The sequence below is a fragment of the Cyprinodon tularosa genome, unplaced genomic scaffold (genome assembly GCF_016077235.1).
Source record: "Cyprinodon tularosa strain WSP-4 unplaced genomic scaffold, ASM1607723v1 ctg462, whole genome shotgun sequence".
NCBI classification, from domain to species: Eukaryota; Metazoa; Chordata; class Actinopteri; order Cyprinodontiformes; family Cyprinodontidae; genus Cyprinodon; species Cyprinodon tularosa.
Window position 1 is genome coordinate 38,330 of NW_024039188.1, and position 25,696 is coordinate 64,025.

Here is a 25,696-nt window from a genome sequence, read left to right on the forward strand (position 1 = left end):
GCTGATGGATGAAAGAGGAAGACGGGAGCAAGCGGGCGACGACGCTTCGACCTTCTGAGTGGTGTACGGCGGCGCTGAGGCGTTAGGAGGATGGAAGAGGAGAGACATGGATCCAGTTTAATGAATAATCAATCCGGCAGGAGCGTGAGAGGGACTGACCTTTCTCTCCGAGGTGATGTACAGGTGTTGGAGGCTGGAATCCAACAGAAGGTTCTTGTTGACCTTGCCTCCGGTGACTTCGCTCGACATCCGCTCGTACATTTCGGGATGAGCCGACAAATGCACCTTCAGCAACTGCAGAGAAAAAAACCCAAAACTTATCCTGCTTCCATCCACCTGAACTCCACAAACTCTCATCCTAAGCGTCAGAGATGTCAAAAGTACTCACTTTCCGTACTTGAGTAAAAGTACAGATACTTGTGTTAAAAAATACTCTGGTAAAAGTGGAAGTACTGATTAAACTTCTTTACTCAAGTAAAAGTAACAAAGTACAGGCTTGTAAATTTACTTAAAGTATAAAAGTAAAAGTAGAAACCACTTTTTTCATGCCGTTGCCTACATTTTAAATGGATGTCTGCCAATAGGACTAGATCTCCGTTGTGTTCATTTTCAATCATCTCGTCGTCCATGCTACTATGCTAACGCCACCGCCACCAAGCTGCAATGATTTGCCGCCAATGAATACCGCCGAATCTGTCGATTCATCTTGTAGTGGTGCGTCAAATGCAACGTAGATTCCCATCCAATTAGATTGAATTTGGTATTGATGACGTGAAAAATAATAACGGTAACTCCATTGAAATGATTCAAAACTAAAGTAACGAGCCAATTTTTTAAAATGTAAGGAGTAGAAAGTACAGATATTTGTGTAGAAATGTAAGGAGTAGAAGTAAAAAGTCGCCATAAAAATAAAAGTAAAGTAAAGTAAAAATATCAGAAAAATCTACTTGAGTACAGTAACGAAGTATTTGTACTTTGTTACTTCCCATCTCTGCTAAGCATACAGTTGCAGTTAGTGGAGTTCTTCCTCTATCTGTCCCGGTGTTGTGTCAGATGAGCATACACAGTCAGGCCAGCATACCCATGGTCAATACTAGTGGTGCACCGATACCGATACCAGCATCGGGCGGGGCCCAATCCAGCACTGGTATCGGTATCAGCGAGTACCAACAAATAGGACACTGATACCATTTAGAGAGCCAAAAGTTTCTTCAACTATTGTCACCCATTCCAGGGAGGCAATAAAAACTTTGAATTAGTCTTTTTCCTGCTTCACAAAGGTAGGCAGCAGCTTGACGAAGCCATGATGGAAATTATTTTACATCCAAAAATTCTGCAGTTCTTCATATATAAACACACATATCAATTTCAAACAGATGGTATCGGCCAATACTGAACAGCCAGGTATCGGTATCGGGGTCAAAAAATGGCATCGGTGCAACACTAGTCAATACCCGTTTATCCCTTTAGTTTATCCCTTTAATTAAGTACGAAAAATACACTTGAAACTACCTCAACGGACGTGTATTCCTTTAATCGTGTACAAAAAAAAACAATTTAAATACTTAATTTTTAGTGTTTTTTTTAAGCGTATGGCGATCTGACCTTAAATTGTTATTTTTGTACATGGCTTAAGGGACACACACCCGTTGAGGTCGTTTAAAGTCTACTTTTCATACAATAGTAAAGGGATAAACACAAATCTAGGTATGGTAGTCTGACTCTGACGGGGTATGCTCATCTAGCAGAACACCGGCTTAAGTTTGGCTTAAGAATTCGGTTCGCTCCACTGGAGTTTGTTTTAACAAACAAAATGTTTTTAAACTGATCTAAAGAATCAAAGTGTTTTTTCTCTATTTTAAATTTAAAGTTAAGCACCATTAAACATAAGCATTTGAGGTTCTATCCTGTGTAGCTACCAGATCTGTGACGCCAGTGACGTTACGCCACATGATTGGCTGAACGTTGTCACATGATATAAACCATTATGGTCGCCCAGACAACGATAATAACATAATGCAGCGTCAGTGTGCCCAGTCGGGAGCATCTGTAGCGTTAGCATGTCTAATGACCAATGAAGTTTTACTTGATGGATAAAAAAACTGGAAAAATCTGTTTATGGTGAACAAAGTTACTGTTCGACCGTGATATGAAGGGGGGGAGCTGGGTAGCGCTGTGGCTAGCTGTGCTCAGTAGCTAACAGGTTAGCCTCTTTTAGCTCGCTCAGTTAGCCATATTAAGCTACACTACTTTTAACTTTGTGTCAACAGCAACCGTTCGTTTTCTACCAGTAAAAAAAAGTTTCTACGAAAGCCGTTTTTGAGATGTTTCATTTCTCCTTCCTGTCCTCAGATCTTAATAAAAAGAATAAAAATTAGCTGAGATTTGTTTTGTCATCTTTTGAAATGGCAGAGCTCAATCTGCCTTAGAAGGCAGCACTTTCATTTCAAGACTTAGAATGATTGTTTTCTTCTTAATCACATCACCAATTAAATTTAAAATAATAGCAAACATAGGGAATAATATGTTGAGACTCCAAGAGATTTGATCCTTAAGAAACTGGTGCAACACAGTTTGTCCGAGTAGAGTTGCCTTATGATGACATCATAATCTCCCCAAGCAGATCTGGTACCTGCAGCAGACCTACAGGTGTCATTGAGCTGATGGCAGCAATAAAACAGCCCTGAGTTCGTTTTAAGCTTCTGACTTCATGTTCTGGGTTTTTCCATCCGTTTCTAGACATTTCTAACCAAAAAACATAAACTAAAGAAAAAAATCTAAATATATGTATAAAATAATTAGCTTTAAGGGAGACTAATCTATGAGTGACAAATAGGAAACATTAGCAAAGCAGAAACCTAAGAGAGCAGGAACATCGCTGATGTAGTTTAATTGCTATAAAATCATTTTATGTTTAGGGAAGGTTTGTTTTATTTTGGATACTTTAAAGTAAACCAATCGTCTGTCTGCTGCAGAGTCTTTATAAGTGAATTTGATGACTGCTTTCATCATTATTTTAGACAGTTTTTCTTTACCTTCTAATCCTAAATGAGTCACTTAATAAGCTACATTGACCCAGTTAGGCTTCCTTACATGTTTGATCTTTAAATCATGAAACAATAAAACGTTTCAGTTCCAAAAGTTTTCTTTTTATTCTCTTTTGCCAGATTTCAGTCAAACTTTCAGGATCTAAATTTGGTCAAACTGGGACTGGATTCTCTGACACCCAGTTAACTCTGTGTTCTCATAGAGCTTCTGAGGTGCAAATCTATTTGCAAATATCCACATTAAAAAAGACCTTGATTAAGATATGAAAAAACTAAAATTGAAGTATAAAATAAAAATATTTTTAAATATATCAATATATATTTTCAGATGTGCCAGATAAATATTTAATCTTTAATGTGGAGTAAAGCCCTTTCATTCGTCGGCGGATTGGTGATATTGGTGCGAAAAAATCTCTCCTGCACTCAGAGCTGAAAGCAACTTTATTTGCACACCACCTCCCTCCACAGCGCGGACGTCGCAGTCGCCTGTTATTAAGTGCGGCTGATTGACAGGTTGATAGGATTATTTAGCTACAGGGCTAGGCTAACTGCATGCAGCGAGGCTAAAGCTTTATTCTGCTTTCCCTGCCTCCTTTTTTCAAACGTCAGGATCTGACCCAGCATGGATAAAGACAGCAAGGACTGATTTAAAGCAGAACATGCAGAAATGTTGCTTTCTGTTGTTGGTATTGATGTAAATATACTGGTTTGGTAACTTAGTATACATTTGATTGGTATATGTCTATTTTGAAGTTACAGCCCCACCCGGTAAAACTCCACCAGCCTCCACTGGTTAGGAGGTTTCCCTCCATTGGGAAAAGGGAAGCTAATGATCCCACGCAGCAGAGGCAGCAAAAACGCGTGTCTTGCTTTATTTTTGACACATTACGGTCAGATGCACGTCAAGAGCATCTTTGACGCTCCTAAAGCACGTCCAATAAAGTGTGTCCAGAAGAGTCTGATGCTTCTGCTGCTCCTGTGTTCAGCTTTGCTACACCGGAAAAATCTAAATCTAGATAAGTCATTTTTTCTTAAAAAAAGTGCATTTGTTCTTGAAGTAAAAAGGTAAAAGAGACATTTTGCCAATGGAACAAGACAATTTACACTTAAAATAAGAAAACACCGTTCCAAGGTCTTATTTCAAGTGCATTTTATCTAAATATCTTATTTTAAGAGTAAAAATACTCATCCCATTGGCAAATCATCTTATTTACCGACTCAAATTAAGGGTAAATACACTTAATTTGAGAAATATTTACTTATTTCTAGATCATTTTCCAGGTATATTTGCAGTGATCAGAGGGTAAAAAGTTTTAATATGTTTAAAGTGAGAAAGTCCACCTGAAATCATAGTCTGTGCAGCGACTTTATCAAGATTACGATTAATGTCAGAGTCGCTCAGACCCCCACATAGCAGCGGTGCGCTATCAATCCCAAGCAGCAGCTGCTTCTGGCCCGCTCGCCTCTTTGCGATTTTCCGCTACTGTTTGCGGCCGCAGTAAGGCGTTTTTCACGTACGTAATTCAAACTGCAGGCATCAGAATAAAAAAAACAGAACATCTTTTGCTGGCAGATTTCGGCATTTGAAGTTAATTTAGGCGTTAAAGGTACACTATGCAACCGGTGTTGATTTTCCAGCGAGACTCCCCCCAGAGGGCGAAAGTAAAAGTGCACTGTCGTAAATATGCACAGCTGTTCTCCTGGTTTCTCCGTCAAGCCAGGCGCGGTTGCTTTGAGCTTAGCAGACAGGCGAACGCAACGAATGACTAATGCTGCGTTCACACCGCAGCTGGCGCGACAGAAGCAGCGAGTTTACATGCAAAGTCAATAGTTGACGCGCGTCAAGGCGCAGCAAAGGAGCAGCAGGCCCAGCGCGTCTGAGCAGCTGAAGCAGGGAGAGAGACACAGCGCTGATGATCAGAGGCTATGATCTCTCTCCTCTTAAACAGTTTATTGACGCCTAAATTAACTTAAAATGCAGAAATCTGCCGGCAGAATATGCAGTTTGGATTATTTAGATGAAAAACACCTACCAGCTGCCGCGGTGAACCGCGAGGACGTGACCTGGCCAGAGGCTGCTGATGAAGGGGTTCCTTCTGTCGGCGCACCGCTGGTATGTGGGGGTCTGAGCGGCTCCGACAGAAAAAATATTGAAGGCAGGATAATAATCTGAATGAACTGACGGCACTGATTACGTTTTCAGGTGTATTTTCTCACTTAAACACATATTAAAACTACTTTATTCCAAATGATCACAGCAAATATAGCTGCAAGGCAGAGAAAGGATAGTGAAGCTCTGCCCAACGCGCGTCAGACACACTTTTGCACCGCACAGCCAGAGCGTCAGAACTAACTGGTTCAAGCAGCAAAAATGAAGCAGCAGACACGATTTTGCTGCTTTTGCTGCGTGAACGTAGCATAACTGCACAAGGATCGCCACTGTGCTAGCAACGAGAATGCTTTTAACTGGGGGCGTGTAGCAGTTCTCGGCCGTAAAGCAAGACTGACTCTCACGAGACTTCTGAGCCTGTGGGTGCGGGTCGGTACTCCTGCAATTGCAAGTGCAGTATTTCCCCCACAGACCACCAGGGCGGCCGAGAATACCTTTGTTCAACCTGAAATGACTCATTTAATCATCCAAAACGTTATGGAACACATTAATTAACTGAAAAATGTTGCATAGTGTGCCTTTAATAAACTGTTTCAGAGGAGTGATCATAGCGCTCTGCATCAGCAGCGCTGCGTCTGACTCCCTGCCAGCTCCCAGATCAGCTTCTCTGATTGGTTGATGAGGCACGTCCAGCAACAAGAGTATATTTTTTCCAACTCCAGCGCATTGCTCGCCTCAGATGCTCAGAAGCTCATGAGACGCTGCTCCTGCTCAAAACACACTGCGGGACCTTTTGCTGAGCCTTGATGCGCATCAACCATGTTTACATTGCATGTAAACTAGTTGCTTTAGTTGCGATCTGAACGTAGCATGACATCTCTGTTAACCCTACGCATTCTGGACACAAACTGACCCTACAGAGAGTTATTTACAGCACAGACTGTTTTTGGATCCAGGCTGCATTTCTAATAAAACACAGAATAGATCCAATCCATACTCATCTGTACTATTTCAGTCAAATCTTCCTTACTTTTGCGTGGAAAATAACCAATTTTCTTCCTCTTCTTGCTCTAATAGGTGTTTATAGGTAAATGAATTTAAGAAAATCAGAAAACAAATCCGTTGTTAGTGACAGCCTTAGTCTAAATGAGCTGAAATCTGATTAGCCTCCTATTCATTAGTAATTTCCTGGTTTTGTTTAAAACTGACCATGTTCACATGTTGGGGTGCAGCCTTGCAGTAAATGAAGGTTTTCTCAGCAGCTGAAAAGCCTTTAATGAAACAGAGGCCTCAGGTGATGAGGGCTGTGCTGCTCCTCAGCATGATAAGCAGGGATAATTAGACTCCTTCTTTTCATTGTTAAAAGCAGAGCCTATTTCTAATAAATACAGTGTCTAAACCAGAGTTCTGCAAACTGCAAGTCCCTCTTTGAGCCTTCAAAAAAAAAAAAAAAAAGGACCAGATACTGTTTGAAAAAGAGATATGATAGTAAATTTAGGGTAAAGAAACCTTTTCTGTTTTTTTCCCAGCTAATAATTGCATCGAATTCACAAAACAGAACGACACTAAAAGCACATATAATATAATTTTAGCTCTAAATTATTGATCATAAGGTTCAAAACTATGAACATCCCATAAAGGGCTATAATATAATCCTCTCCAAGCAAATGTTTAGTTTTTTTCCCTTCATTTCGAGGATTTTAAAGCAAAATAAAATGGTGATTCTTTAAATTGACAACTTTCCTCCTTTTTTTCTTTTAAACGAGAATTCCGGTCAGATTAAGAATCCAAACTTCTGAAAGTTCTTTAAATCTGAAATGATTCCATCCTGTTCAATAAATGATCAGTGTTTTTAATTCAGAGTAATTTTCATGTGAATGTGCTTTACTGGAGGCATCCATGTTTGTCAAAGAACACTACTGCCACCTACTGGTTAGTGACGTCACGGTGCGGTATCGGCTGTTGATCAAGTCCCAGTGCTGTATCTGGTGTTTGTCACAACGCGCTATTATCCAAGTCATCTTGAAAACATTCTTCTTCCAAATGTTGGCTACATATTACGGGTTTTTTCTCTGGCCAGAAGTTCGATGGCAAATCCTCCCTCTTCAAGTTGGCGATCCAACGACCAACCCGTCCGTGGAGGATCAGGAATCAGAAAGGTGGAATAACTCTTTTTTTCACTTTTACCCGATGTATTCCAGCATCCAGCTGCCATGCACGTGGGCATTGTCAGTTTCACTATAGCTCTGGTGAATTTCAATGGTGAAGTCCTCTGGAAATCTTCAATAATTGTTGTTGATTGCAGATGTGTCAAGTAGTTCCCATTGATTTAGCTTGGAAAGCGGGGAGAATGTAACCTGACTCCGCCAGATGGATTTGCTCCGCATATCCATCTGGAAACCTTCCGTTGAAGTAATTTTGGGAAGGGGCGAAAATACTGGTTAGCTGATTGGCCTATGTTGGTGATAGACGGGCCAAATAAACCAATCAGATCAACGAAGCATATGACGTACTAACAGAGCGACGACGAAGAGGAGCCAATTGATAGATCAAACTCTTGCTGAAACCAGTCGGGAGAAGAGCAAAAACATCTTTTCCTCTGAGAAAAGCCTCCAGAGCAGTGTTTTGCTCTTCTTTCAGTGAAGAAATACTCTGGAATTCCCATAAAACTTGCTCGATAGCCACGCTAACGCTAGTTTCATCGGCTGAAGCCGCCATGTTCTTTAGACTGAACTGTCGCGCTTCTCGTTGCGTCACACCTCAACCCGCCTCAAAGCCAACGCTGATTGGATGTTTGTTTGGTGAACGGCTCCACATTTTCTTTAACGGAGAGTCTCCAGACTGATCTGCGAGTGAAACCTTGAAAGCTCGCGAGATCAGGATGGTCTCACCAGGCTAAGGAGAATGGCGCTAGGCTTACCGCACCGTGACGTCACATGGCAGGAGGGAGGGGTTACTGTAGTTGGGCAAAAATGGCCGCTCCCAGACTCAGTGATGGCAACGAAAATTATTGTTCTTAATTTTTTACTGATTAGCGTTAATTCATTAAATCACCGCGAATGCATTAGTTTTATGTATAAATAATGATCCATTCCTTGCTGACAGTTTTCCTTTAATCAATTATTTCATGGTGAAAAACAAGAAAAAAAGGAAAAGCTGGACATCTTTACCTCTCCGTTGGCGGTGCCCAGGAATGCCACAGCATTATCCAACTCCACGGCCACGGCCACAGCGGTCATGTGACCCTTACGGACAAAAGATGGCTCAGCTTTCAGGGCAAACTCTGACTTACTGGCCAGTGGCGAGGGCAGGTGATCAGCTCCACACTTGTGTGTTGGGCCCATAGTCCGCTGCTAAAGGATTCAGATATTCAGTTTAAAACATCAATAAATTTTTCAATCTATCATTTCATCTTCCTCTGAGGAGGTTTTCTGTACCATAGAACTGCAGGCGTCATCAGTCTTGGAAGCATAAGGCTGATAAACGGCCTTCTTGTTGTTGATGATGCCCTGGTGGTAGTAACAAGCTTCTATGATGTTAACGAGTTCTTCGTTAATTAACTTTAAAGGGTACAGGCCTACAATCAAGAACATAAACAACATTGGCATTAAAGTCAGGTGAATTTTGTCACATATATAAATCTGAATCATTTCAGGGTAAAACACAAATTTAACAACTTGGAGTGACGTCATCTTAGAGGTTAATGCATTCCACTTTTACACTTATGTGTCTTTAAATTCTCCACGGGAACTTTTACAATAGCAATGAGAAAAACATATTCTGTGCATTCGTGTTCTTCAGGAAACAAGTTAGAAGAACTCCAAACCCCGGCAGGAACCCTGACAGAATATCTGCAACGCATTATTATGCATTTCACTGAAACATGGCTGCGGAATCGTATCTTGGACAGCAGCGTTTCTCTCTGCCAGGCTTTTTACCATAAATGCAGATAGAAATTTAAAGAAGCCTTTAAGAATCAATAGAGGACCTCATCTAAAACCTCTGGAGATGATCTCACACAAAGTGAAGAACCAGAACATTGAGCATCTCTTTAGAAGAGTGTCTTCAGTTAAGAAGCTTTTCCAGATCCGGTGCAACACAGACTCCTACAGAAGATCCTTCCACCCTACAGCTATTAACATGAATAACAATTTGTTGAAAAACTGCCCATAAATTACCATAAAATTCAGTTTCACTTTCAGATTAATAAAGTATTTTTGGATTGAATTCCCTCGAATGAACAATTTAGGATTCACATGGAAAATAATAGAAAATAGTCTACTTTTTCTAGATGTTTGTTCATTTGCATAGGTGCTCTTAAATAAATAGTTATTATAGATTAAAATATATAAAGCTGATTAATAGCTGGTAAACTGGTACATTAATTTTTTAGGTTTGTGAGACAATATTGGAGAATGCAAAACAGATTTATCTTCACAGCATCAGAAGGCAAATATTTATGTGCAAAAAGTAAACCTGGAAATGAAATTATGTTTTGTTTTTATAAAGTGTTTTTATAATGTTTTTTGTTGTTGGCATTCATATAAATATACTGGTGTGATAACTTAGTATACGTTTGATTAGTTTTTTGGTATAAGTCTATTTTCAATTTATAGACACCCGCCGCCACTGGCCACTACCCTTGGACGGATCAAACTTCCTTTGTCTCTTCAAAAATAAAAATAAAAAAGCTCAGTGTCTGGAATAAATCTCTATGAAGAGCAATAGTTTCTGTTTGCAAAAATGTGTTTTTTCATTAAACATGATGAGATTTCTTCACACTTTCCATTTGTTTTTCTCTGAGCAAATATCAGTCTTTGTTTTAAGGCTCCTTTATCAGATTAAATCTGCAAAGCGACAAAAATAGCCTTCAGGAATATTTTTTTTAAGCCAAAGGAATGATTTAAAACACCAACTGTGGCAGGAGAAGATTTCCTCCATCTGTTCTGAATAATCTAATCTATTTCAGTGATGTAACTCAAACAGGAAAAGGCGTCATACACAAAGCGGAGGAGTCGTCATCAGAGGTGAAGGTGGCGAACAGAACTTTGTCCGAAGCTGAAATGGTTCCATAACGCTGCGCCAGAACTTTCCCAGCTGGTCCAACGAAAGCAGCCTGGAAGATCAGAGACGACAGATCGCAGCTCGCTCACGTTAATCAGTTGTTGAGCCGACGTCTAAACATTTACGCCGTCTGCTTCTCCTCACCTGAACTTTGTTGTAGTTCTTGGTTTCGCTGCTGCAGTTCAGCTGCAGCTCGGTGTATGAGTAGTAGTGGTGATCGTCCTCACACATCCTGGAGATGAAGGTGTAGTTCTTGTTGTCCTGCAAGGAAATGGTCCTGGAGAACAGGAAGTAGACGAAGCCGCTGTCGTTAAAGGCGAAGCGAAAGTCGTGCTGGTAGCGCTGGATGAAGGAATTGGCCTGGACAGACGAGGCTTCGATGATGCTGTCGAACTCCACCCACTCATTCTCTGGTACTGACTCCAGGAGGCGGGTGGAGATCAGCTTGGTGCTGTCATGGCCACCGTACCCTTTACCAACCTAACACAGAGAGCAGGAGAAGGAGTCTTTGACAGAGATCTCAAATCTATATTGTCTTAAAATATCCTGATTTAGGTTTACAGCAATGAGCGGAAATCCCTGCTTGATATATATTAAAATAATTTATAGGAATAGATTTGGGATTAATTTCAATGCAGTGGCAAGGAGACGGAAGTGAAGGAGGAAGAAGTAAAGAGGAGAGAGTGCTTAAATCTACCGTAGAAGTTTGTTTCTACACCTACAGAAAGCAGCTCATATATAAAGATGTTGGTCCAGGATGTTTTTTCTTCTCACCAAGAAAACTGGGAGCCTTTTATTTTCAGTTTTGAAGTATGACATCACTCCTACGACAGAGACGACCTCCTCAGCGCTCGCCACGTACGACTTCTCCCCGTTGCTGTCGCTGTAGTAAATACGCTGCTCCACTCTGCTCAGGTTCCTCAGTGAGCAGATGCCTCTGAAGATGCTGCCGCAGACCACCAGCTGGTTTTTGTCCGGATGGATCAGCAGCAGTTTGTTGTAATTGTTCGTTTCCTTTGCCTCGGTGCAGGACTCGGTAATGGGCGGCGTGCACGACTTGCTGTCCCGCTGTGGGCCCGTCTCTGTGCGGGATTCCAGCTCCAGGTCGGAGCTGAGCTGGTAGAGGCGGTTGACTGCGCCCACGTATAGGCGGCCTGTGGCTGGGTTTGCCACCACGTTGTTGATCAGCGTTTCCGATGGAAACACTCTGTTGTCGCACTGACATGAACTGAAGTACACTGTAACCATGGTAACCACTGCGAAGTGCCACCTCCACCTATGCTCCATGGTATCTGTAAGACAGACACAAAAAAAACAGGGTTTTAAAAGAATAGTTTTGTTTTGGAGACACCTAGAGGTGAAGTTTTAGAATGCAACAAACTAAACAATAAATGGCAATCTCTATAGATTGGAACATTTTGAGTTAGGTCTAACGTCCAGGTTCCCCCTAGTGGTCAACATTCATACATCGTCTTAGCAGGGCCCGTTAACCCTTTAGAGGGCACTCAGTGAAATTCATTGAAAATCTACATTTCAAGCCATAAGTGTTATTAGAAACCAGGACAAGACCTTATTACTTTTGTAAGATTAAAAAAATATGGATATTTTGATGGCAGAATTATTATTATTATTATTTTTTTTTTTTTTACAGTGTTCTGTCTGGCAATGTGGCAATAAGAATAATTGTCTTGATGCCAAAAAGAGCCCAACAGATTTTACTTTAACAAGTGGAGCAGTACGGCTATCGCCATATAGCTCCATTTGTTTCATGCAGGGAGTTTTACAGTTTATATGGACACTGCAATGTAAATAGAGCAGAAAAACAGAAGAAGAAAAGGAAAAAAGAGAAAAGATGAAAGAAAGAAGAGATAGAAAGGAGACAAAACATTTTCAGTCTGCTTCATCACCTGGAACGAACAGCACAACCGAAAGACATGGTACGAGATGGCAAAATTATTAATGTCAATTTAATAACCAGAAACGCCAACTTGCCCGAATATATAAAAGGAAAATTTCTATATATGAGATTCATGAAAAACACTGAAAGTGAAAGAAACATTTTTTTTGGTCCTACATAACCTTAGAGGCATTAATGCCATTACATTACATTTTTTAGTTTATAAACCTAAATATCAGAATCAGAAATACTTTAATAATCCCAGAGGGAAATAGCTTTTGTTACATGCTCCAGTTACAGTTTTATATATACACACACACATCCACCTACACAATATAATAAAGATAAAAACTAGAATAAAAAGAGATAAAATATATACACATATAGCTCTTCTGTATATATGTATGTATATCTATGCATATGTAAAATCTAAATCCAAGTAAAGTAAATATAATGGTTAACTACGCTTATTAACTTTTTAACTTTACCTTTTTTTTCCCAACTTAATTCACAGTAGGTAATATATGGGGGGGGGGCTCCATTTGCAAGGGTATACAGGTGATAAAAAACGCTAGTGATAAAAAGCTAAACCCTATAAAGGGTTGAAGTTCAACCTAATAAATAAATATCATAATTCATAACTTTTTCTCTCTGGATTAGCTTCAAAAAATCTTTTTAATCCACAAGTTATACTAACGTAAATTTCTAATATAATTTACCTATTTACTGAAGTTCTCCCTTCATTTCATAAAAGGTTTATTAGTGTGACAAAGTAAACAATTTTGCAGAGTTAGAGTCAAAACTGAGAAAAAGTGCTTTAAAAATGTGCTTTTCTAGTGAAAATAATAATTTAAATGATCTGAAATGAACTGAAACAGTATAAATGGTTATTATAATATTATTTCAGATGGACATTATACTGTACATTAAGATAGTGGATAAACGATGTGAAAACATTCCCCTTACCAAACTTTTCTGGAGATAATCTCATAAGTTTAAAATTGAAGTAGTTTTAGGTTTATATGTAGCTTTAACGTCCAAAAAAACGCTGAGAGCAAAAAGAAAGCAGAGTTAATAATCAGGAGTTTCCCATTAAACCAAGAACATCCTTAACTGGAGGAAGAGTGGAGGTGGAGGTCGCTGAACCAGATTAGATTAGAAAAGACTAAATAAGAGAGAGTGTGTCTGAAAACAAGAGAGTGAGTGGAGCAATTAGCCGGCTGACAGAGTGAGCTTCTCCTTCCATTAGTCCGACTGGGAGTGTTTAATTATAGCTGTGGCCTGTGGCTGCAAAACAGGGCTTCACGTCATGTTGGCTGTAAAAACATCAACATAAAACGGCGCTGTGCTCTAATTCAAAGCCTTGTCCAGGAAAACCTCCAGTTATTTACTTTCACTTTCAAATCTGGATCATAAAGCTGCCTCTCATTATCCCCCGCCTTCGCTCCGATGGATCCCGGCCCTTAAAGTCATGTTTGGTTAATTTATTCCAGTCCTTGTGGTCGGGTTTTTTTCCTCGTTTTTACAGCAGGCGTCAGATAATTCTGACGGGGGGGTCAACTGGACGGCGCGTCCACTGTCGTTCTGCTGGCTGCATATTGAATTCACCTCAGCGCCGCGGGATTTATTACTGTGACAAGACTTATCTGCCTGCCCACCTGCTCTCCTAAATTACCCGTCAATGGATATCAAGAGTGGAGTGTTTTAGTGGCTGCAATGCAGACTTTGAAGCTTTTCACAAGATATATGCAGAGACCTTTTCTTCTTTCTTTTAAGCAGCAATGCAATGAATAATCTGGAAATAAAATGAACAGCTACAGCTGTTTGTTTGGCCGTCTTTGCGTATGAACTTCAGTGTTTGATAAGATGTCGGCATTTCCAGCTTTAATAGCTTCAGATGATCCGTTTGGCAGGATTTTTAATGTTATTTTTATTTAAGAGCACATTTAGGAGGTCAGACACTGATGTTGGAGGAGAAAGCTTGACTCATCGTCTCAGCTCCAATTCATTCCAGAGGTAATCCCACAGATTGAGGTAAAATGGAAAAAGTTCCTTTGGGAACCAAAAGTTCACCTCCAGTTCTGCGCCCACAATTGATCTTGGTGTATTTTTCATAAGTGGATGATGGACAAATAGATCAGTGCTTCATCTACATGATTAAAGGGATTTCTACAGTCTGTAGAGCTGAAATGTGACGCTCCTATATAGTGGTCCTTATAAAGTGTGAATCCATTTGCTGCAGTCATTAGATCTGGATTAGAGTCGTGAGAATCAGAGGATAAATAAGGTGTATATAAGGTAATTCAGCTCTGACTATGAGATCAGCTGAAGAGCTCTGCTTCCTGCTGTGGTGGTTCTTCATTTAAAGGTTCTCTGAGCTCGCTTCTCATTTTGCTCCAAAAACGATCAGAAAACAGAAAAATCCATAAAATCTGGCAGCTGTGCAAGAAGCAGAGCAGCTTCCTGGTTAAACAGGAAACGTTACGTACTGTTTAATAAATGAAGAGTAATTTTCATGTGAATGTGCTTTACTGGAGGCATCCATGTTTGTCAAAGAACACTACTGCCACCTACTGGTTAGTGACATTGTCACGGTGCGGTATCGGCTATTGATCAAGTCCCAGTGCTGTATCTGGTGTTTGTCACAACGCGCTATTATCCAAGTCATCTTGAAAACATTCTTCTTCCAAATGTTGGCTACATATTACGGGTTTTTTCTCTGGCCAGAAGTTCGATGGCAAATCCTCCCTCTTCAAGTTGCCGATCCAACGACCAACCCGTCCGTGGAGGATCAGGAATCAGAAAGGTCACTTTTACCCGATGTATTCCAGCATCCAGCTGCCATGCACATGGGCATTGTCAGTTTCACTATAGCTCTGGTGAATTTCAATGGTGAAGTCCTCTGGAAATCTTCAATAATTGTTGTTGATTGCAGATGTGTCTAGTAGTTCCCATTGATTTAGCTTGGAAAGCGGGGAGAATGTAACCTGACTCCGCCAGATGGATTTGTATTTTCGTATTTTCCCCCCTTCCCAAAATTAATTGAAGTAATTTTGGGAAGGGGTGAAAATACTGGTTAGCTGATTGGCCTATGTTGGTGATAGACGGGCCAAATAAACCAATCAGATCAACGAAGCATATGACGTACTAACAGAGCGACGACGAAGAGGAGCCAATTGATAGATCAAACTCTTGCCGAAACCAGTCGGGAGAAGAGCAAAAACATCTTTTCCTCTGAGAAAGGCCTCCAGAGCAGTGTTTTGCTCTTCTTTCAGTGAAGAAATACTCTGTAATTCCGATAAAACTTGCTCGATAGCCACGCTAACGCTAGTTTCATCGGCTGAAGCCGCCATGTTCTTTAGACTGAACTGTCGCGCTTCTCGTTGCGTCACACCTCAACCCGCCTCAAAGCCAACGCTGATTGGACGTTCGTTTGGTGAACGGCTCCAAATTTTCTTTAACGGAGAGTCTCCAGACTGATCTGCGAGTGAAACCTTGAAATGGCGCTAGGCTTACCGCACCGTGACGTCACTGCTGGAAGATGGCAGGAGGGAGGGGTTACTATTAGGGATGCACGATATTGGGATTTTGGCCGATATCCGATATGCCGATATTTTAAAACTCATGTAGCCGATAACCGATATCGATACCGATGTTAAAGCTGGACAAAAATAAGTAGTCATTGAAAATAGCAGTTTTGTTATCCATTTCTGACACTTTGAAAAATAATATACTCAAATATATTTTCATACGCTGATATCAAATAGATTTTTAAAAACGCGGTATCGATCTATTTTACTTTCAAAATCTGGTGAAATTTCATCGTTCTGTTACAAACTCTCGTGATATTTTGCAAATTCTTGTGAGATTTTGTTAGTAAAATAGATCGATACCGCGTCAATATATCAACATATAAAAATATGGCAACATTTGGTGAATTTTGGGGGGATTTCGTAGCATAACGATGACATATAGCAATATTTCATTAGTAAAAGAGATTGATATGGTGTTTTTAAATGGCAATATATCAGCATATGAAGATATTGGGATATTTTAACATATCAATATTTTTTCCCTCGTCTTTAGAAGTTTTTAAGTCTGTAAAAAAGAAGTTTTTGAGGAAGAAGAAGTAGTATTTTTTTTTTTTTTTTTAGACTTTAGAAACTCAGAAGCTGATCAAATATCGGGTTAAATATCGGTGGGGGGGCCGATGTCCGATATTCAGTTTTAAGGCCGATACCGATAGGGGGCCAATTATATCGTGCATCCCTAGTTACTATATTTTGGGTAAAAATGGCCGCTCCCAGACTCAGTGATCGCGACGAAAATTATTATTTTTTTTACTTATTAACACTAAATTCATTAAATCACCTCAAAATATTAGTTTTAGGTATAAATAATGATCCATTGATCATTCCCACTGACCAGACTTTTCCTTTAAGGGCTAGCAGGCGTCTCCAAACTCTTCCATCGTTTGCTATAGAATCATTTTAGCAGTTAAACTTAAATGTAATATATTCGTATTTGTTTTACTGTAGTTGATCCTTTCAGTCATTCTATGTTATACTTTTTATTCTTCTTCCCTTAAATGAAGCCAGAAAGCAGCATCCATGTTCCTCCCAGGGCCTGTTATGGATCTGCGACATCAAAGCAGGAAAATCAGCTTCCGTTTTTCCGAACAGGAGCCGTCTCTGTGCGCCCTCCAAGCCCGCTCACCCTCTTTCCTTTCCTCTCTGAAGCACTTTTCCCTCCTTTCATCCTCCAGCGTGGGATCTGTAAGCATGGCTGCTGTCAGGAGTGGAATAAACAGTGTCGAAGGTGTTTTGTGTGTTTGGGCTCTTCTCTGGAACAGCAGATGGGATTTGATGGATGTTAAATGTTGAGATAAATCCTCCATTCAAAGCTGGTTAATCATGAGAACCTTGCCACGCAATATAAACATAATTAAACCATTGAAGGGCTATTACGGGGATTTAGGATAATTATTGCTAACAAAAAGTATGATTACTTAAAAGATAAGCAGCGTCAATGAACCCTTTGTGCCGCTGGCTCAGCGTTTTAAAGCGTTTCACTGTTTGCGAGGGTAGAAAGGAATGAAATAACGGCTGGACTGAGAACCGGATAAGATTCCCACTTACTACAGCATTAGGGAGAGAGATTACCTCCCGGGGAAATTTAAGAAGCACCTTTAACTGCTCTAATAGCAAAGTATGATTGAAAAAAAGAGTCTGAATTATTTAGCTTTATTTATTAAAACTTAAAAAAAAAATATGTAATTCTGTTATATACATATAAAGATCCAATCTAATTTTTAAGATTTGATTCAAACAAAAAAGGAAAACTCATTTCGACAGCTTTTTCCTACAAGTTTCCCAACTTCTAATGTTATACTTTGCTTAAATTTGGATTTTTTTGGCATGGAGATGAGAATAAAGAACAGAAATTTCCACTGATTTTTGGGTTGAAGACTCAAAATGACTTTAATAGGAGGACAGTGTGTGTTCAACCGATATGCCGGATCCTTGTAAAGCACGGCATGGATCTCAGACTTTAGGTACCACGCCTCGTCCAGGTCATAAAAACCAGACATCAGGTCGAATTCTAGCCTCAGTTTCTTGTTCTAAGCTCATTCATTGCTGACCTGCTCCAAGCTTCTAATTGCTGCACATCTAGAAACAATGTTCTCTATACCCCAGGTGGTATGAGTGGTTATTAAAGTTACTGGAACCAGATTATCCGCTCCAGGGGCGGAGCTAGATGGGGGCAATCATTGGCCACTCCTACCAATTTTTACCTCTAATGCTCACACTGCCGTAATAGAATATTTTAACTTATTTAACATTCAAATTTTTAACATTTTAACAAGTACTTCACAACAAAATCACTGTGGTTAATTATGCACATTAATATACTAACATTAAAGATGATAAATACAAATTAATGCCTTTTTAAAAACTAGATTTTGTCTTATACGGAGTAAAGAGAAGATTATGTCTCTCTGAGTCTTCAGCGAAATCAGAGATAAATAACTAATTAAAAGTCGTAGGGAAGCGTCTGTTCCAACCGTCACATTTCTGAATTCTCCCGAGTGGAGCCAGACTTTACACCAGTGAATAAAGTGAATGTGATTGGTCGATTATCAAGATTGTTGTGGCGGAAGGTTCGCAAGCTTTTTGGTTGTGGCCGGTTTGTTGGAAGCATCTTGCTAACCAGTTAGCACCTTAGTGCTAGCAGGTTCCTAATGGGAAATTCCATTGGGACCAAGTAGCACTAAATTGGTGACTTAGAAACGACGCTGTCAAGGAACGCTATGGACAGCGGAAACATGCAAGAGGAGGAGAGTTTAGTGTCGGAGGTCGTGGATGAGTCTCCTCCGTCATCCATTTTTTATTTAGAGGAGGAAAGCGGGGACGAAGATGTTGTGGAAGAGGACGCCAGGGCGGCAGAAGCTTGGTTTGGTGTAGAAGGCTTCCAGCCGTACATGTTTGAGCCCTTGCCTCGCAACGCTGCCAGTTCTGTTAGCTCTACGCCTGCCGAAGACACAGACGTCCATCCCCGTGAACACTGGGACGCAACTCAATGGGAAAGGAAAGGATTCTGATTTCAACCGCTGCGTATATTAGCTGCGACATATGAATCAAGATGCTATGACCGAAAAAAATTAGATTGACAGATGACCGTTGATATATGATTGGCCGAATTTAGGTGTTCAGGCTGACGTAGAACTAACTGGCCTGCAGAAGATAACGAAAAAAAAAAACAGATTTTAAGACAGGATATTTTAAAAAATAGAAATGTTCTAATTTTTGGGACAATATTGCCTGATAAAGAGTACATTTATATACATGTTTGAGCCACAATGATTTGACATTAAAATATGATTTCCCTATGACTTTAATAAATAAAGTAATCCATATAATGTAGATAAAAGAACATGTAAACTTACGTAAAATGATTATTGATAAAAGTAGGTAGGTAATGACAATGAATAAGATGTTCGCTCCAGAACTCAAACCTGAAAGAATTTTGTCCGCTACACCTTTAATTCAGGCAGCATGGATGTTTAAATATATGCATCTGTTTGTTAGCAAAGCCTGTAGGAAAGTATAATTAGTCTTTATTTAGAAAATATGGATGTTGTACTGATTCATTCTCCTTTTGCAACAGTTACCCTGAAGTTCTAGCATCTATCCGTTTTCAGCCACCCCTCAGTGTACATTGGTTATTGGCCGGCCACCCTTACTAATATTTTCTGGCTACGCCTCTGGCCCAGTCTAATGACTGCTGCCCAATGCACGCCGTCTCTTATTAAGAACATTTTCAGACTAAACCTGAGAGACGGTTGAGTCTGAAAATCCCAGTAGATCAGCATCGTGTGAAACACTCAGACCGGCCCAGGATAATCAGGCCAAGCATCAGGAGAATTACGGAACATTTACTCAGCTTGTCCAGAGTAAACAGCTAATGGCAGAAAATTCACGCCTCCATGTGATGCGGAGGGAGATTTCAACGCCGGTTCAAACAAGGTCGATCAGTTGAGACGGATTGTTTCAGGAGCAGCATGGCTCCTTCACTGTGCAAACTGAGCGATGCGCTTCTCTTACATCCCATGCTACACAGATGGGTCTACAGAGCAGGAGGAAACAAAGGGTGTAGATACAGAGTGGAGGTATGACAGAGTAATAATGGAGGATTAAATTATTCTTAATGTTTCCTCTGCCCCCCAGTGGATGAGATACTGATAAATATTTCTGTGTAGAAGCATCACTTCCTGGTGTTCTTTTATCTCAGGACAACGTGCCAGTATCCAGCAGTCAGAAACTGGATTTAAGGCTTCGTGAGGAAATGATGGTTGGAAATGAAAAAAAAAAGAATTAAAACTGCCAATAAATCTCAGAACACCAGCAAGCCTTATTTGGTAGAGAACTGAGAGAACATACGAAGATGGTAATGGAAACTTTAATCTGCCAGAAGCTGCAGGTCCAAACAGTACTTGGTAAAAGTCGAAAGTTCTGGCTGAAAAGTTCGGAGTGAAACTGAATCCAGGAATGTCTGCGGAAGCCGAGGGAATAAATCCATCTCTGTCTAACCTCCTTAAGCCTTGTTCCTCCTATCGCCTCTTCATCACTCGTGTGTTTTTCTGTGTGTGTGAGCCTCCCTCAACATCCCGACCCGTGGGAACGGGTTCAAACAAACCTGGCTTTCTGACACTCCGCATCCCGCAGGACAAAGCAGATCTGCAGCCCTCCGTGGGGCCAGTCTCCTGATTCAATGTCTTTCTTTCCTGTCTGCCTTTCCAAATGCAGCTCTGGCAACATTTTTTTAAAGAAAAGAAAAAATATTAGATTTATTTGATAGATGTGGTTAAAAGTCCTCTATTCAACGCCTGGAGAGGTTTAAGATGTCTAATATTTTCCTCTTTAGTGATGCGATGAAGCCAAATCTGTACGGCTGGAAGTGAACCAGAAATACGAGACGGTTTAGAAGAAAGTCTGCATGAAAGAATCTGGCAGCATTTGATGAGTAGCAACAGGAAATCTATGTGAAACAAAAACTATAAATGGAATTATTTTTATAGACAGCAAAGAGACAAAAATTCAACATTTCGTAGCAAATATTCAAAAACCCTTTGAAGATTCCTGACATTTAGCATGTTTCTATGCATTTCTGCGTCAAGTTAAACCCCTCACTGCAAAAAATCTAAATCTACATAAGTAATTTTTTCTTAAAATAAGTGCATTTGTTCTTGGATTGAAGAGGTAAAAGAGACATTTTGCCAATGGAACAAGACAATTTACACTTAAAATAAGAAAACACAGTTGCATTATCTTATTTTAAGAGTAAAATTACTCATGCCATTGGCAAACTATCTCATTTACCTACTCAAATTAAGGGTGAATACACTTAATTTAAGAAATTTTGACTTATTTCTAGATCGTTCTTGCAGCGTTAGGATGATTGCCTATAGTTGTGCAAACTTGCACAGATTTATTTAACAGGAAATTATTATTTTTTGGGGGTTTTTCAGTAAAGAGGAAAAACCAAGAGATCCTGCAACAGTTTGAGTGAAGAACAAACGCATACAGGATAACAATAAGACGACCAGTTGCAAGATACATAATTTTTGAATTCCAGCTGTTTCCTAATTCTAAGACTTAAACCAAATTTGATCTTATAGATTTCAGTTCTGGTTCCATCATTAATTAGTTAAAATTAAATAAGTTTAATTTTGTTTTATCTTTTTCAATCCATAAAGGCAAGATGGCGACAACTGGAAGCAGAGCTGAAGATCTGAAACCAAACTGGAAGAACCAGTTGGCCACGTTTGATTCTCATAAAAATGCAACATCCCACAGGGTTTTTATGCGATGTTCTTTAATCCCTCGTCAATCACTTCACCGTCGTACCAGATCCGTTGTACCAGAATAACCAAAATCAGAAATGAACTTTAACAGGTAAAAATGTGGCAGATTCAATATTTAATGCATGTTTGGTTCTTAGAGACTAAACATCCTTCTTCGTGTCCATGCATCAGAGCCTCCACACACTAACTGATAGCTGCTGATCACAGTAATTCAGCCCTGAGGAAGCACAGCGCTCCACTCTAAATATACAGTTTACTACTACAGCCTGATGCTACGTTCAGACTGCAAGCAGCAGAAGCAGCACAACACACCTGCTGCTTCATTTTTGATGCTTGTACAAGTTTATTTCTGACGCGTGGCTGAAGCTTCTCTGCTGCTCTGGCTGCACGGTGGTAAAGTGGGTCTGATGCGCGGTGGGCGGAGCTACCCTATCCTTTCTTTGCCTGCTAGCATTAGCAGCCGCTGGAAGTAGATGTTAGTGTTTTCGTGTACGTAATCCAAACTGCAGCACCAGGATAATAAAAGCGAACATATTCTGCCGGCAGGTTTCTACATGTAAGGTAAATTTAGCCGTTAATAAACTGTTTCAGAGGAGTGATCATAGCGCTCTGCATCAGCAGTGCTGCGTCTGACTCCCTGCCGGCTCCCAGATCAGCTTCTCTGATTGGTTGATGTGAGGCGTCCAGCAGCTAAAGTTCCTTTTTTCCAACTCGAGCAGCTGCTGCTTGTGAAGCGCGTCACGCACCTCAGATGCTCAGAAGCTCATAAGATGCTCCTGCTGCTGAAAACACGCTGCAAGGCCTTTAGCTGCACGTCAACCTTTGACTTTGCATGTAAACCAGCTGCTTCTGCTGCTCGCGGTCTGAACGTAGCATAACAGGTGATTAAAAACTAGTAAATTAACAATCTGGACAGAAAAAGAGAAAAAAATTGTATTCATCTTTCATCAGAATACTAATGTCCTAGAGATATTAAAGATGCTTAGTACCGCACCTGTTTCAGAGACACCAAAAAGCATGTGTATATACAAGCCGGATTTTGTTTGCTTGCATATGGAAGTAAATCTGTGTTGCTTGGTTTTGAATTAAAAATGCCACTGAAATTTTAATGTTGTATGTTTTTTACTAACTGTTTCAGCGTTAAAATATATTCAGAGCACATTTTTGACCTAAATAAAAAATTCATTGTCATTATTTCTACACAGTTGAAATTTCATTTATTTTCTCTTGAAGCTAAAAATTCACATTACTATTTCAATGTGATTACATTTTCAATACTTATTTTTCAGTTTAATTTTTGAGTGTTAAAAAAATCTGCATATAAAAAAATTCAACCTTTCAAAATTCAAAGTCAATATTTTCAGCCTCCTGAGATTCAACTGGCTCTATTTCACCGTCTTAAATTCGGCGTCTAAATTCAGCGTAAAAAGGGAAGGGTTACTTCAGGTCACAGACATTAGCAATGGATTGTGGCGTCCAACACCCAGCCAATCCCGTTATGGTTTCTTAGTCACGTGACGTGATGCTTGCGGCGCTCATACGGAAGAAAAACCAGCATGACGGAGCCGGTCATGCAAGCTAACGCTAACTCAACGGTGAGTTTATTACTTTCATTTTTCTGTAGTTGAAAAATAACTGAAAAATAAGGCCCCGTCCACACGAAGTCAAAACGAACACGAAACGCTAATATTTTCCAGAACGTTTGTCGTAAAGACAGAGACGTAAAATAAATGCGAGCGTCCACACGAATGCATGAAAATGCTGCAAAATGTATGCCAGGCCTGTAAGTGGCGCTGTGGTGCCAAAGCAAAAATAGGCGACGAAATGTTGGGCATGCGCAGTAATATTTATACATGGTTGCCCTGCGGGTCCATTTTGGTGGTTCAGTCAAATTCAGGTGCTGAACTATGTGGTCGATATTGCTCTGTTCTTCCTGGAGATATTCCAGAAGAAGAAGATTCTGTTGTAAGCCCGACAGCAGGGTGAGTAGCATGAGCAGCAACCATTCAACAAAGTACAGCGCCATTGTTGTTGTGATACTACCAGAGCGCTATGATGCGTGTTTAGAGGCGACGCTATGACGCATGCGTGTAAAAAAAAAAAAAAAATGTGGTTAGGGCTTAAAGATGGAAACGCGAAAACGGCGTTTCAAAATCTTCCCACTCTGAAGGCTTAATAAAAAAAAGATCGTTTACAGACCCCCGAAACGCCGGCTTCGTATGGATGAGAGGCTGGTTTGGTGAAAAATTTGTGCGTTTAGGCCAGGGTTCGTCTTCGTGTGGACGGGGCCTAAGTATTGAAAATGTAATCACTTTGAAATAGTAATGTGAATAAATAAATGAAATTTCAACTGTGTAGAAATAATGACAATGAATTTTTTTTAGGTCAAAAATGTGTTCTGAATATATTTTAACACTGTAACAGAAAGTACAAACATACAACATTTAAATTTCAGTGGCATTTTTAATTCAAATCCCAGCGACACAGATTTACTGCCATATTTGCACGTTTCTGAGCCTAAAACTCAAATTTTGCAATCATGGCTGAACGCCTTCGCTTGCTCACATTCACTGAACTGGCAGCTCTATCTCCCGCTTCAGCAACCAACTTTCATATGGTATTCAGAGCGCTACTCCAGTCTTATCCTGACCTCTTTCCTCCCACTATCCTATCCTCGGTTGAATAGTCTTGTTATGGTAATTACCAAAAAAATCATTACGTTTATTGACAAATGGACCAAAAACAGGGTGCAAAAAACAGAAATAATGTATATGAAGCCAACAATGCGGTATTAATTAATTAGAAATAATTTTTTATGGTGCAGATGTCTTCTACTGGTGTAGAAATTGGTAAAAACATCCAGTTTACTGTCTAATCATGGATGGTCTTCCAATAAGAACTGGAAAGGTGTCTTTTTGAGAACCTCCTGATTGTTAAATCTAACTTTTGCTTTTCTTCCTCCAAAAAGTTTCCAGAGGAAAGCCTCCATGTTGGTGCAGAGCTATTTACATTCATGCCGACCACTGGGCAGCATTAGCCATTCATGACATCGAGCCAGAGGAACATTGATGCTGATTGGCTAGAGCTAGAGGGATGCGAGGTGCTATGATTGGTGGAACCCCGGGGGGAAATCGACTTCTTATTGGTGGTAATGAAGAAGCACGACGAGAAGCATGGCTGAGGGAAAGCGGGCATAAAACCGAGACAGCAAACAGGATGGACACACACACACACACCCAGCAGGTAGATCTCATCTATCAACACCCACACATGCAATCTTTTCCATCAGTCTACAGCAGCGTAACATAATTTATTCTGCAGAGACAACAGACTAGAAGAACAAACTATATTTGAGGTGTTTTTGAAGAGGCTCATGAGGGGCCTGGAGTACTGAGACCAAAGGAAAATAAAGTTTCTCTCCCTGATATATAATCCGATTCAAACGGACTGCTGCTCCCATATCTGTGGTTTTATGTCTGAAGATTTTCCCCGACGGATAACAGGAACCAAATATAAATGGGGGACATGAAGGACTGAAGGATGAAACCTGCAATAACGGAGTAAAGACTGATAAATTACATTCAGTGGAATAAAAAGTCGTTTGAAATGGTTTAGGGAAATCTGATCATCAAAAAGCATAGGTCAGAGGAAATCATTAACAGCTGTGTGATCTGGATCGGTTTGATCAAACTAATCCTTTCCTCCTCAGCAGCTTCTAATCCCTCGTCCTGCAATCCAACTTCCTTTACTATCTTCAAATATATCGTTTACTACAAGACTTGGCTTCTACTTAGAAACGACATGGCAGTCTATGGATTTCTGGCTAAAAATGTTAATCTTAAAGGAAAAGTCGCTCATCTTCAGAATCCAAACGTCTGAAAGTTCTTTAAATCTGAAATGATTCCATCCTGTTCAATAAATGATCAGTGTTTTTAATTCAGAGTAATTTCCATGTGAATGTGCTTTGCTGGAGGCATCCATGTTTGTCAAAGAACACTACTGCCACCTACTGGTTAGTGACGTCATGGTGCGGTATCGGCTGTTGATCAAGTCCCAGTGCTGTATCTGGTGTTTGTCACAACGCGCTATTATCCAAGTCATCTTGAAAACATTCTTCTTCCAAATGTTGGCTACATATTACGGGTTTTTTCTCTGGCCAGAAGTTCGATGGCAAATCCTCCCTCTTCAAGTTGGCGATCCAACGACCAACCCGT

General features: G+C 40.2%; 1 protein-coding gene across 1 annotated transcript in view; it reads right to left on the minus strand.

Annotated features, from left to right (window-relative positions):
- The window catches only part of LOC119793872 (plexin-B2-like), a 214,655-nt gene that overhangs the window by 36,224 nt on the left and 152,735 nt on the right, over positions 1-25,696 (minus strand). Inside the window, exons 5-10 of the mRNA XM_038301156.1 lie at positions 10,996-11,513; positions 10,366-10,701; positions 10,159-10,273; positions 8,595-8,734; positions 8,328-8,510; positions 160-294 (exon numbers count right to left, since the gene is read on the minus strand). Coding sequence (XP_038157084.1) covers positions 160-294; positions 8,328-8,510; positions 8,595-8,734; positions 10,159-10,273; positions 10,366-10,701; positions 10,996-11,508 — 1,422 coding nt within the window. The 5' untranslated portion in view covers positions 11,509-11,513. The remainder of the gene's footprint in view (positions 1-159; positions 295-8,327; positions 8,511-8,594; positions 8,735-10,158; positions 10,274-10,365; positions 10,702-10,995; positions 11,514-25,696) is intronic.